Here is a 14,361-nt window from a genome sequence, read left to right on the forward strand (position 1 = left end):
TTGACGAATTGTACCTGCTCAGAATCAACACATTCATTAGTATCATGTTCACCTCCACATATAGAACAACATGCTGCATGTGCATTAGATGAACTTGGACTAACTCCACCTTGTCTATTTAGCAACTTCATCACATTATTCATTTGAGCACTCAGCATATTGAGAGTGTCCATTTCTATCATACCTGCGTGACGTCTTGTATTACCTCTCTCATTGGCCCATTGGTAGTTATTTGCTGCCATTTCTTCTATCAAATTATGAGCTTCTTGGGGTGATTTACCCATTAAAGCTCCACCTGCAGCTGCATCGATTATAGTTTTAGTAGAAAAAACTAAACCATTATAGAAGGTTTGTATGATTAACCACTCCGGCAGTCCATGATGTGGACATTTCCGAAGCAAATCTCTAAACCTTTCCCATGCCTCATATAATGATTCACCTTCCATTTGGCTAAAACTAGTGATATCCATTCTTAGCTTAGCAGTCTTACCTGGTGGAAAATACTTATTTAAGAATGCTCTTGATAAATCATCCCATCCGGTGAAAGTATTAGGAGCATGAGAGTGTAGCCAAAGTTTGGCCTTATCTCTCAATGAAAATGGGAACAATCTTAGCCTTATAGCATCATCACTAACTCCATTCATTTTAATTGTATCACAAATTTCCAAGAATGTAGCTAAGTGTGTATTAGGATCTTCTACTGCATTACCTCCAAATTGAGATTGTTGAACCATTTGGATAAGTGATGGTTTAATCTCAAAATTGTTAGCATTTATCGAAGGCCTTGCTATGCTTGTTTGAGATCCTTGTGTTCCCGGTAGAGCAAAATCTCGTAGAACTCGCCTATTTGCTTCGTTTTCGGCCATTTCTTCTTCAAACGGTAGTTCTATCAAAATTTCCTCTATTGGTTGCCAAATCTCTTGTTCCTCTTGCTGTTGTGTGTGCCTCCTTTGTCTACGTAGTGTCCTCTCAATTTCTGGATCGAAGGGTGCGACTTCTCGAGACTCCCGGTGCATACACTACAAACAGAAATAAGGGATATTATGCAACTTCAATGGTCAAAAACTGATTACAATAAAAGATTAAATATAGTCAGCTCAACTAATAAAAATAAATCTGTCTAAATTAATAGAGTTGATTAGGCTCTAATATTGCCACTCCCCGGCAACGGCGCCAAAAACTTGACGGGTTTTTTTACTTTAAGTGCAAGTTTAATTCCGAATTTACACCCGTTGGACTGCAAGTATACAGGTCGCCATTGTAGTACGAGATGTGTATCGGATCGATCCCACGAGGAGCAATTTAAAACAATTATTAGATACTAATTTACTCTATTATTTAGACTCACAATAAATTTGAGCAGAAAATTCAGAATTTAATTCAACTACAAAAATTCTTAGCTAGATAAATGCAATTCACAATAGGAGTAGAATTCACTAAATATTAAGATCTAGGGATGTAGATTCCACCTATAATACAAAAGATCTAAAACGAATGAATTTAACACTTGTTACTACTCTTGTTTAACCAAGGATTCATTTCCAACAATACCAAAATCACATTCTCATGATAATAATGGGTTAAAACAGATTAGTTTTCCCTAATCTCTTGGTAAATACTAAATCTGTTTTGTGCACACAGGAAATGTAAATTTCATCCACTTGAATGTATTTCTATTCTCATGAATATACTACTCAAGCTCTACTTATGTCATTCCATTATTTTTACCATTTCTCAATGAGTAAAAACAACTACAAACCTGCTATTGGTGATCAAACAACAACAAGTAATCCAACATACACAAGTAGATAGGTTAATATATACAAGATATAACAAGTATAAATCACAATCACTTCATATCACTTGACCATAACCTTCATCTACTCCCTAGATTAAGGAAATTAGCTACTCATGAATGATGAAAAACTCAGAACTTCATTAATGCAAATCATCATGAATTACAAATACAAAAAGAGTAAAGAAAGTCTTAGCCAAGATATGGTGAAGCCTTCCAAAAATCTCCTTTGTCTTGAACTTAGATGATTACAAGATGAAACCTCAATTGCCCCTTGCAAATACCTAGCTAGAGAGAATATGTTTTTCTGTAAGAAGCTAAGCTACGTATGGCTCCCGCTTCTCCTCTGTGTTTCTGCATAAAAGGTGGGAGAAATTCCATTCCTCCCACTTCATAATTTCCTTCACTCAGATTTTGTAAAAAGAAGTCAAAGATATGATATTTCCTTTTGTCCATACTCATTTGGTCTTCTCTTTTGTTGCAGAAGCATGTGCCACCGATTTCTGTCCCTCAAAATAGCTGGAAAGTAGTCTGAACACAAGAGGAATGGCTGAGCAAATTGCAAATTTTCGGCTACAAAACGCGCCTACACAAAACGCGGCATAAACTCGCGTTTTGTATACTCGTGTTTTCACTCTACCCTTATTTCAACTGCGATTTTCTCCATGATGAAGACCGAACTGGCTTTTGTGCAAAACACAAAAGTTGTAGCCCTTTGAGTTAGCTTTCCAATGCTATAAAAATCACCCAAATCGAAGTTGTACAGCCTGAGATATGGTCGAAATACTATCACCTGGTCAAACCTCTGTTTCCAATTCCGACCACAGAGTGCAACTTCTGTATTCCGACTTTTTGTCCATGAAAATGGCAGAATTGGATTTCGATGTCTTCATACGAATTGTAGGTCTCTTTCTTAGATTTAAAATGGTATAAAGATCACCTTAATCCGATAAGTGTAGCTCCAGATATGGTCAAAATACCGAAGAGTGTCAACACTGATTTGTATTGCATTTCCTTGAACGTTTTTCACTTCATTCTTCTGGTTATCACTTGAATTCATCACCAAATTTCTATTTTCATCTCATTTGACATCCTTTGGTGATTGAATCATCATTCCTGCATAAAAATGAAGTTTTTACCATTAAAATCACTAAAAATGCAATATTATCCACTTTTACCAAAAATATATAATTTTACCAAAACCCTCTTTATTTTATTTATAAAACTAAACAATCAACTCAAAATTAACTAATAAAATGCACTTAAAAATACGTAAAATAAACTCTTATCACTACCCGACCAAGCCCTTTACTGGCTCGAATAGTCCGTTAAATAGAGGATTTTGGGGCCCAGTTCAGCTAGTGTGATAAAGTACACACACGGCTTACAGTCATGCACACTTACAATATCACTTGATCAATTATTAACCTTCAAAGTCAACTAAGCTGAGTACGATAAAGTACACTCCCGACTTAGAAGGCGAGGGACAATTGAGATACACTTTGCAATGGATCACTTAGCAATATTTCATAATATGTACATTTGTCACATAATTTCACTTAAGTACACATAAGCAGTTTAACATATAAATTCGGAAAACACTCACCAAAGATTCAATGAACTATTCACGAGTCTCGAGTTTGTTTCCTAGCTCACCGCTACTTCCTGGGGCAATTTAATAATTTCAAGGTAAATATATAATTCGTAAGTGATCACTTATCATTCTTACTTTATTATTTAAACTATTAAAATCAAGTTTGACCTTGAAACACAAATGTATTCTTTATTTATTATTTATCCTTCATTTTATTTTGAAACTTATTAATTTTATCATTTAAACCAAGAATTATACATATGTTGTAAGGTTATAATCTTATAGGTATTTAAATTAGCTGTAACCCATTTTCCACTCAGAATCCTAAGATGCAAGCTTAGAAACACTCCATTGGTTCTCCTTTTATCTTGCCAAAGTCTAAGTTGTGTGCACTTTAAATTTCATTTCACTACACGAGCTTCTCAAGTTTTATAGTCTTTAAAATACTTGTGAAAACAAGCTTAAGTGATTATAAGCCATTTTAGGTATATAGCTGTAACGAGTTACTTTGGAGTCTCTAAAACACCATAGGACTCATTCCATTGTTATCTCGGCCATCAATAAAAATTTCAGCAATATTACTTCCAATTTTCAGCAGAACTCCATTTTTACTTGCTTCAAACACTATATATGTAATATACATTTGGTTCAGCATAAACCAGTGAAAATAATACCTAAGTTCAACAATTTATTCGATCAAAGTCACACACTAAATCTGTTATTAGCAGTTGTGTTATCATTAACTTTTCCAGTGACATAGCGGCTTGGTTTGCAGTTTCTTTCCTCCCCAATCTCTTTGGTTTCACTCCAACTCGTCATGCAAAAGATAGTTTTTAAGCTACTGAGTAGCCTTAACCCACACACATAAAAGTTTACAGTTAAGGTTTCAAAGGAAAGGCTGATCAGAAATTTAATTCTCTATTTCGGTCATGATGGATAATTTTTTTGGCAGCCCACAGCTTTTAAGCAAGAATTTCTTCATGACATCCTTAAGCAATGTAGCAGTCCAAATGTTCGTAGTTAATTCAGCAAGAAAGGAGCAGAATTTTGTTAAGAAATTTCAGTCACAAGCAAGTCCTGCGGTTCGGCTATTCCGAATGTAGAATGGTCCCTCTCATTTTCTTCATTTCCTTACTCCCACTTATCATGCAAATGGTAACTTCGGCCACAGTATCCTACGGCAACGTAAAGTTTAGAGCTAATGGACTGAAACAATAGCTGAACCAGGCCTTCTCTCGGCCAATATTGAAAGGGATTCCTGCAGTAGCTAGTTATGCAACAGGAAGCTTTTCATAGTTTCTCTATCTAGATATAAATCTTCCAAGCAAGCTGCAGCTAAAATACTATGCAACAAATCCAGCAGCTATTTCTACCATTTCCAGCTTACTCCTCTCGGTTGCTAGTTTCTTTTCCTCTCTCTTTCTAGTCGGTTACTTAGCAACGTTATGCTCAGCTAAGACTCATTCCCTCACTAAAATACAACATTTTCCAGCAAGTTTCCTTCTTTATTTTCTACCATTTTCTAGATAAAAATCTTCCAAGCAAGCTGTAGCTAAAATACTATGCAACAAATCAAGTCTCAAGGTGGAATTTTTGGAGCCAAAGTTCATAAGGAAGCCCGGTAAGTTTCTTTCCCTTCTCTCGGTTGAAGTGGACAGAATTCCAGCAGCTATTTCTACCATTTCCAGCTTACTCCTCTCGGTTGCTCTTTATTTTCAACTCAAGGCACAATAGATTCAGTCCAGTTTCAATTTCACTCCTTTATCAGATTTCTCCTCAGTTAAAACTTATTATTCTTTGCTAAAAACTAACATGCAGCCCATATATTCAGTTATATTCCAGAAATGAAAGAGTGGTTACAAGATTCTTACCTTTTTCCGTTAAGTTTTAATAGTTGCAAATTGCTCCTGCTCCTAGCTTCGGTCTTTCTAACTTTTGCACCAGCTCTACGTGATTAATGGATAAGAGTAAGTCAAGACTCAGGTTAATGGTGCTTTAACTATTAAGGCAAGGCTTAGATGGATGAAATAAGAAAATGAATTATTTTGCAGTGGAATTCAGAGAAATGTAATACATGGAGTAGGTGGTGATTATTAGGGCAATGATGTTATCGTTGCAGTTTATGAGTCTAAAGAAATATTTATCGTAACATGGTTACAAGTTATGGATATAACAATTATTGATAACAAGAAGCAGGAAAGGGTGAGAACATGAATAATATGTTAAAGTTAGTAAATTTGATCTATTTGTCAGCTCATGCGTTTAGAAGAAAGGATGGACTAATGATGAAACCATGACTTGATAGATCTAGTGAATGGGATGATATTATTGGGATATTTGACCAAAAAAAAACTGAACTTTTGTGAATAAAGGTAGGAATTTCAGGGATCTACCAGCTCTATTATGGATAGAAACCAATAGGTTGGGATGATTGAGTCGGAACTTTGCCATGTTTGGATATTGAATATACTTAAAAAGACTTGTTTGACTTCTTATTAAAGTGTACTTGAGTTTGATATATGCTGTAATTGACTTTGTTATGTGGTGTAATTTAATTGATCATGAATTTGCTTTGTATTAATGATATATATGGAGTGAATGTGTTTCTGGGTTACAGCTACCTCCAATTGTATGCATGCATAATTGATTATTACATATTTGTAAATCGACTAGTTGTGAGAGATATAGAGTTTAGGGAACGATAATGTCAGGTTTAAAATGTTAGCATATGTATAGTTTGTTTCATTAGGTATAATGCCTAGTTGAATTGTATAACTAAAGAAATTGAATTTTATATACTTGGGAAAGTAGCCGATACAATACTTAAATTGGAAAGGTGAAAACGCTAAGACACCAATTTCTTTGGTTAAGATTAGGTGGAAACATGAATGATTGGAGGTTGGAAGGAAATACAGAAGGAGTATCCGAAACTTTTCGTGATTAAAGGTTTCAATTTCGAGGACGAAATTTTTATAAGAGGGGAAGAATGTGAGAACCCGAGAAAATTATGTGTATCCCCTGAATTTATTTCATTTTATTTACTTTGATATTTATTATATATAACGAATAAATGATTAAATTACATGCCTAATTGAATCTCTATAAAATTGAGAATTTAGAAAATTTCCTAGAATAGAGTAGAAAAATTTTATGAATTAAATAAATATATGGCATGCATATCATAATTTATGTCATTTGCAAATATTACTAGACACATAACATATATTATATAGCTCAATAAGTACATGTCTAATAAGTTTTTCTTAAAGTTAAATGTGTGAGAATCTACTAGATGAACGTAAGAAAATTTTCATGTGTTATTTAAAATTTATTGCATGTCCCACTTTATTTTCTTTTTGTTATTGAATGATTTATAGGTCTAAATTGTCCCTTTAATAAATGAGTGAGTCAATATACATCTTAGGAGGATTATATCATTTACACCATAAAACGTTAGTATTATTTAGAATATGTTGTGGTATTAGAAGAAAAAAAAAGAAAGAAAAAGAAAGAAAAGAAAACGTGGAAGATACTTGCCTTCACACCTGTCCAAGCATTACTAATATAATTATATTTATATTTTATATTTCTTAAAATTTATATATATATATATATATATATATATATATATATATATATATATATATTGTATTCTCATCTAATTGCCTTGAATCTTTGGTTAATCTAACGATTGACTCGTGATTTTTCGTCTATTGCCTCATTCAATGTTTTTGCACGTTGGTCTTCTTGGGGTAATAAACCAATTAGTCCAACTAGCGAGGTAGGTGCGATAAATTTTGTGAACTAGAGGGAAATTTGTACAAAAGGGTCATTGTACTACAAGATGTTAAGAGTTAATGAGATGCGAGATAGATATTAAGGTGAATTATTGATAAAGGGATAGACTTAATTTGTAATTGTGCCATTAGTCCATTTGTCAAATAAAGTTTTGACTAAAACTCTTGTGACTCAAAAATATCTTGACCAATAGCTCCCTAGACCAGCCTTCAACCGAGAGAGAGAGAGAGAGATAATTTGCTCATTGCATGATCAGCCACAATTTTTGACCGAACATATTTGACCAAGACAAAAGTCTTAAAACCAACCCCTTATAGCCGAGAGAAAGAGAGAAAACAACTTCATTCTTTCTTCCCCTCCAAACAACCGAGAGAGAGAGATAGGAAGAATCCAATTCATCCTCCTCCTTCGATTGCTAAAAAAAAACCGAGAAAAAAAAACTGAGAGAAAGCCACAAGAGTAAACTAGGGACTTTCTTCATTCTTCAACCATGTACATCAGCCAAGAATAAGGAAAACTTCAACTCTTCTAGCTAAGAAAAATCGAGAGAGTGAAGGCACAAAATTTCCAGCCCACAATCGTGAGGAACAAGAGGTAAATAGCTAAGTTTTTCTTTATTTTCCTTCTACCTTTGGTTTATAATGTCTTAGAATGAATTAGAACTGAGAAAGGAATGAAATCACTGATAAAAGTTCTTCAAAGCTGGAAAATTCTGTTCAAAGTTACTACATGCTACCCGATGATGAAAAGCTGCAATTTTTGGGTCATTTCTCCTTCAAATTTTGTTAGATTATGTCTTCATGCATTATGTATATTCCATAGTTTACATATCTTGACATGGGTGCGATCATACCAGCACTAATGCACCGGATCCCATCAGAACTCCGAAATTAAGCGTGCTGCCTAAATTTTCACTCGAAAGTTAGGTAGATGTACTCACGACTTGAGTAAGGGTTTGAGGACGACTCTAACTCGAATCATCTAGGGTATTCAAGTCTTTGCTCATAGAGGTATATAAGTTAGAATTCAGTCGAACCTTGTACCCTTGGAAAAATAAAAGTAACGACTAATAGAAATACGTTTTCCTCATCTTTTCGACTCAAATGGGAATTTCAAAATTTAATCGCTTCGAAGTTTCAAAGTTTTAAGAGCGAGCATGAGTTTTATGAATATTCCCCAAATGAGTTTCAATTACTTGATTTTCTTTGAAAGAAACATGAACCCTAGTTGATTTCAAGTTCTTAAATGACGTTTTATCTATATGAGCAACTGTATCCTTACATAAGAAATGTGAAATATTTGTTCTTTGGCTATATGAAGTGTTATTACTCAATTCTTGACTTGATTTGCTCGCTATTTTACTATTATGCTACTTTTACTTTATTTGATGGACAATTTGATATTTGGAACCTTACCGAGCTTTAGCTCACTCCTTTAGTTTTGTTTTCCTTACAGGGGTACGAGCGAGGCGTGAGACGTGTACAAACTAGCTTAGACTAGTTGTTTTGACTTTTGATTTATACTCGCGCTATCACTCGCTTAGGATGCTTTGTACTTGGATTGTATACACTTAGAAGTACTTTGGATGTATAGAAGTTTTGTATCTGGATTTGTGCATCGATGTATATTACAAGTTTGAATTGCGATGTTATTTCTTGTCTATGGATGTATGCATAAGATACGAGTGAGTGAGTCCTGGTGAGAGTTGGGCAGGCGGTTCGCCGAACCCTTTGGTATGCCTTAGGGGGAGGTGGGGTCGTCACACATCATCATCATTTTCATCATTAGAGGAATAGTTAGAAATTACCCCATCAGTTCTAATAGCTATCAATGCTATTTAGGCCTTTTCATATTCTTCTTCAATTTCACCATCCGAATTGCAATCATTCCATGTGATTTGGAAGTTGTTGATGTTTTGTCTTCTATATTCTCTTGCTTTGGTGAAATTTGAGAATTAGTTATTGTTTGGTCCACCTCTTCTAAATGTTTTCTTATTGTTAAAGAGTTTCTTGATGGTTTTGGTCATAGGAGTTATATCACTTTCATTAAATTTCACATCTTTACCATCAATTGAGAGTAGATCCTCTTCTTCTTAAGAAGTTTTAAGTGCATTACCTCTCTTGACTCTAACTTCTTCTTCATCTTGCACTTTTGATTTTATTTTCAACTCATAAGAGGTTAGCGAGTTGACAAGAGAATCAATGGGCATATAATTCAAAATTTTAGCTTCCTCTATGACCGTAATCTTGGTTTCCTATTCTTTAGATAAAGCATTCATAATCTTTCTATTTTTCTCACCCAAAGAATATTATTTATCAAGCAATTCAAGATCTTTAATATCACTAAATCTACAATACATCTTATTGACATTCTCACGAAGTTCCATTTTAAAAGAATCATATTTAGCAACTAGTAAAAATTTATTTCATCTCTAATATCTTGACTACCTTCATGTATTTCACACAATTTATCCCAAATTTCCTCGGCCCATTTACAACTTTTAATCCTACTAGATTGATAAGTATCTAAAGTATTATATAACACATTCACGGTCTTAACATTCACAGAAAGATATATTTTATTATTTTCATCTAATTCCTGCCTAGTTTTTAATATACTCGAATTTGTTGTAGCATGAATTATTTTTAATTTCATACAGACCATCAATAGTAGTATACAAAAACTCAATATCAATAGATTGCAAGAAAACTTCTATTCTTTGTTTCTAACTACTAAAATGCGAGCCGCTAAACATAAATGGTATAACAATAGATTGACTATCTTAATATAAAACATTATTGGTTGCCATCTTTACTCCTAAGTTGATTGAATTTAACCTCTATGAGACCAAATTCTGATACCAATTATAAGGCTCAAAAAATCTAAAATAGGGGTAAATTAGGTTGTTTGCAAATCAAGAAAGTAATGCAAATATTCACCCAATAAAAATGTTTCATATAAAACTCATGATGATATAACAAATGATTCAATTAATTCAAGAAAACTCAATACAGATTGCACAATTAAGTAGTAAAAAGAAAAGGTAAAAGACAAAAATGCAAACCAACATACTTCCAAGTTTCGCCAAATTTGAAGTTGAATCAACTTGATAGCTTCTTCAATTGATGGTAATATTAACTAACTTGTACAAGTAAAAGCTCACTCCTTCCTCACCCTAAAAGCCTTAAGTTTAGCCAGTGAATTTTACAATTCTCCTAATTTACACTCAACTAACTACAATTTAAAATTTATCCAACCAATTAGGAACTACTTTACAAGTGAGGGTCACTTTCACGAAAGGTTTTACTTCTCCTCTTTCAAAAATCTCACAAACCCACTTTTTTCACATCTATACAATAACTAAACTACATTTCTACCAAAATATCACTCTTGAAAGCTTGTATTTTGTGTAGGCAAAAGTCTCTCTTTTTCTCATACTTAGGAGTATTTATAGGTATTAAAAATTTGCCCTAAAAGTCTTTCTAATGGTCAAAAAAACTAGCTATTAAAAACTAGTCGTTGGACTTGTTTGGACGTCCAATCCTGTGTGTCGGATGTCCAATCTAATTGCTCTTTGTCCAACACTACGTTTTTTTTTTATAAGAATAGCTGAATTATTATTGATGAAGCAAAACCATAATCAGAATTACACAGAGTCCCGCACCCGGTCTGACCGCTCCACCTCCCTTACTATCCTTCTAACAGAAGACATGCCTAGCTTGTCTAAACGAATCTCCCCCTTCGCTAACTTCGAAATTATGCTAGTGCTATCATACATAATGTAACCCTGCTGTGGGTGAGAAACACCCACATTGGCCAGAATATCCGCCACCCGGTTGGCTTCTCTGTAGCAATGAGAGACTCTCACTCCGGTAGCTGCCAAGTCCCAGATTTGCTCTATCTCAGGCCGGATCTGCCACGGACACCGGAAGCGACGCTGGATAATCCCCACTAACACCCGAGAATCCGATTGAAGATCTACTGTTACAAACCCTTGCTTCACACACATCCGAAGGCCGGTTAGCATTGCGAGGGCTTCCGCATGTAAACTCGATCGTATGCCGAAGAAAGCCGAGAAAGCCAGGATAGGCCCCCCAGAAGCGTCACGCAAGATACCACCTCCCCCACTACACCCTGGGTTACCCTTGGAGCACCCGTCCGTATTCAGAATTAAACAGCCTGGCCTTGCCGACCACCGCACTATGTGAAAGCTAACTCTACTGGCTGGATTACTGGACAACTCGTAGAGCTGAGGAAATGAGAGACAACCAAGCCTCTTATGAAAATGAATCTCCATCGCTAACCTTATGTCGGACGAAACGGCTTAACAAATGGTTTTTGAGTGCATCCGGACCCCTTCAAACATCGATGCGTTCCGCGCCCTCCAAATGTGCCAGCAAATGAAACTCGGCAGCAACCTGAAGATAAGCCGCCTGTATGCTGAACACGGAGACGACATCCACCAAGCCACGACCCTCGCCCGCAAAGACGACCCGCCATACATAATATCGCACAAACCAGTAAAATAGGACCACACCTCCTTAGCCGCCTGCCCCTCAGAAAATGCATGTTCCACCGTCTCGCACGCTCCCTCCGGGCAGCACCAACATTTAGATGGCCTCATCTGAAACCCCATTTTACACAACACATCAGGGAGTGGCAACCTCCCCAACAACAACCGCAGCATGAAGAGAGAGATTTTCAACGGGATGCGAGGATGCCAGAGATGAGAATGGACGAAAGAAGGGCAACGAGCCTGTCGAACCTCCTCGAAAGCCGAAGCCACTGAAAATTCGCCAGACGAAGTCAATCTCCATATGGGCTCATCCGCTCGACCACCGTAAGGGATCGGGAGTGATACAACAGAAGGAACTAAGTCAGGGGGAAGAGCTAGGGAGAGTAAACTTGAGCTCCACTTTCCGTTAACGATGAAGTCAGTAAAGGAGAGGGTTGGGGCCACCGTAGCCTTATGAAACAAAGCGCCTGTCCCAATCCAGTTATCAAACCAAAAATGGCAAGACCCCCCTAGATCCGCCAACTCACAGAAAATTCTGCTTGCCTACTAATGTTTACCATTCTCCGCCAAGTGCCGGAGTCGTGACGACTCAGCTCCACCTCGCACGGATGGAGGTCTCGACAATATTTAGCACGCATAAAGCTCGCCCAGAGTGATGATCCGGCCCTAAACTGCCACCACAATTTACAAGAAAAAGCCATATAACTGTCACGTAACCTTCTGAGACCCACTCCTCCCTCCTCAACCGGGTAGCATAATTGAGACCACCCAATCCAGTGATACCTCGTGCCTTCGTCCGAAGCACCCCATAGGAAGTTCGCGCACACCTTTTCCACCAATCTGAAAAGCGAAGCAGGTAACACCGCAGCCGAGAGCAGGTGGACCGGAACAGACAAAAGCACATGCCGAATCAAGGTTAACTTTCCCCCCGTGGACAAAAACCTGGATTTCCAGGTCAGAATTTTGTTTAAGAGCACCTGAACTACGTCCCCAAAATATGATGTCTTACACCGTCCAATATATAAGGGAAAGCCAAGATATCGGAGAGGGAATTCCTGATGTGTGAACTGCGTGACCCTTTCAATCACCCTTCTGCGGCTTGGGGTCAACGACGGATGAACTAAATAGCCACTCTTTTGCGTATTCACCAGTTGGCCGGAGGACTGCTGATATGCCCCTAAAACGTGCATGACGCCCTTTAACCCCGCAGTAGCCCCATTTGTAAAAATCATTACATCATCTGCAAAAGCAAGGTGCGTGACTCTGGGACAAGCCCTCGAAACCCGAAACCCCAAATAACCCTTCTGTTGAGCTAGGTTATTCAAACCCCTGGATAACGTCTCTGCTCCAATAACAAACAATACAGGAGACAGAGGATCCCCTTGCCTAAGACCCCTGCTAGACTTAAAGAATCCGTGGGACGCCCCGTTGATGATCACTGAGAACCAAACATTTGCCAGAAGACGCCATACTATGTCAATAAACCTTTCCCCAAACCCAAACTTCCGCAAAACCGAAGTAATGTGTACCCAAGACATTCGATCATAGGCTTTTGTCATATCCAATTTTAGCACTATATTTCCCCTCCTTGACTTTTTCCCCATGCCCGAGATTAGCTCCTGGGCCAACAAATAGTTTTCCGTGATATTACGCCCTTGGACAAAGCCTGTTTGTTGGGGAGAGATGATTCTTGGTAAAATCGGAGCAATCCGGTCCACCAGGATCCTGGAAATCACCTTATTGAAAAAATTACACAGACTGATGGGCCGAAACTTCGAGAAATCTTGGGGATTAGGAACCTTGGGAATTAGCACTATGGATGTAGAGGTAATGAAACGAGGCATCTCCGCCCCACAAAAGAAACTCCCAACCGCCCTGTAGATATCCTGAGCAATGACGTCCCAAGCGAAGGTGAAGAACTTCCCTGTGAAGCCATCCGGGCCCGCAGCACTCTCCCCATCCATGGAGAATACCACTCGTCTAATTTCTTCCATGGTGGGAACCTCTTCTAAAACCCCATTGTCCTCCTCCGTTATCAACTGTGGGATCAAGTTGAGCAATCCTTCCGATTGAGACGTAGCTTCACCCGAGAACAAACTAGTGAAATATGCAACCGCCTCGGTTGCAATGTCAACATCATCCTCCACCCATACTCCATCAGCCTTCCTCACCCTATGTATCAACCCTTGCACCCGCCTCTGCTTTACTAACGCATGAAAATACTTAGAGTTCTGGTCCCCATGCTGTAACCATCGTACCCTGGCCTTCTGGTGCCATAATTGCTCCTCCACTGCTAGTGCTCGTCTTAGCTCCGCTTGGGCCCTGTGTAACTCCATCTGTGCTTCCTCAGTGGCATCAGTCTCAACAACTCCCTCGGCTCTTAGGAGCCCTGCCTCCGCTCTCTTGACCGCATCAAAGATATTACCAAAGACCTCCCTATTCCATCTCTGAATACTCCTCCTCACCGCCATCAATTTTGCACAAAAGATCCGCAAGGGGGATCCCTGAAGTCCCTCTCCCAGGCCTCTCGAATCACCTCTAACAAGTCCGTCCTTTCTGTCCACATGTTCAAGAACCGAAATGGCCGTGGTTTATTATCAAGCCTAGAACGGAATGAAATCTTTAGAGGAGAATGATCTGACGGGTGCCTAGCAAGGT

General features: G+C 37.7%; 2 protein-coding genes, 1 long non-coding RNA gene and 1 other non-coding gene across 4 annotated transcripts; 2 read left to right on the forward strand and 2 right to left on the reverse strand.

The window, feature by feature from the left end:
- The first annotated feature begins 372 nt into the window (after positions 1-372).
- LOC113687523 (small nucleolar RNA R71) lies at positions 373-479 on the forward strand. Its single transcript, XR_003447774.1, has one exon. It is a non-coding gene; the product is annotated as a small nucleolar RNA R71 (small nucleolar RNA).
- A 7,166-nt stretch (positions 480-7,645) lies between these two features.
- On the forward strand, positions 7,646-8,838 carry LOC140006500 (uncharacterized). Its single transcript, XR_011814152.1, has 2 exons — positions 7,646-7,781; positions 8,643-8,838. It is a non-coding gene; the product is annotated as an uncharacterized lncRNA (long non-coding RNA).
- Positions 8,839-10,833: 1,995 nt separating this feature from the next.
- Positions 10,834-11,484, reverse strand: LOC140005313 (uncharacterized). Its single transcript, XM_072046136.1, has one exon. It carries the CDS (start codon positions 11,482-11,484, stop codon positions 10,834-10,836), a length of 651 nt encoding a protein of 216 aa, XP_071902237.1.
- Positions 11,485-11,511: 27 nt separating this feature from the next.
- On the reverse strand, positions 11,512-14,174 carry LOC113739671 (uncharacterized). Its single transcript, XM_027266958.2, has 4 exons — positions 12,792-14,174; positions 12,487-12,645; positions 12,261-12,374; positions 11,512-12,153 (listed from the first exon to the last, which is right to left on the reverse strand). The coding sequence occupies exons 1-4, from the start codon at positions 14,172-14,174 to the stop codon at positions 11,512-11,514; spliced, it is 2,298 nt and encodes a 765-aa protein (XP_027122759.2).
- Positions 14,175-14,361: the final 187 nt, after the last annotated feature.

Source organism: Coffea arabica, chromosome 1c, assembly GCF_036785885.1.
Source record: "Coffea arabica cultivar ET-39 chromosome 1c, Coffea Arabica ET-39 HiFi, whole genome shotgun sequence".
In the NCBI taxonomy this organism is placed as follows: domain Eukaryota; kingdom Viridiplantae; phylum Streptophyta; class Magnoliopsida; order Gentianales; family Rubiaceae; genus Coffea; species Coffea arabica.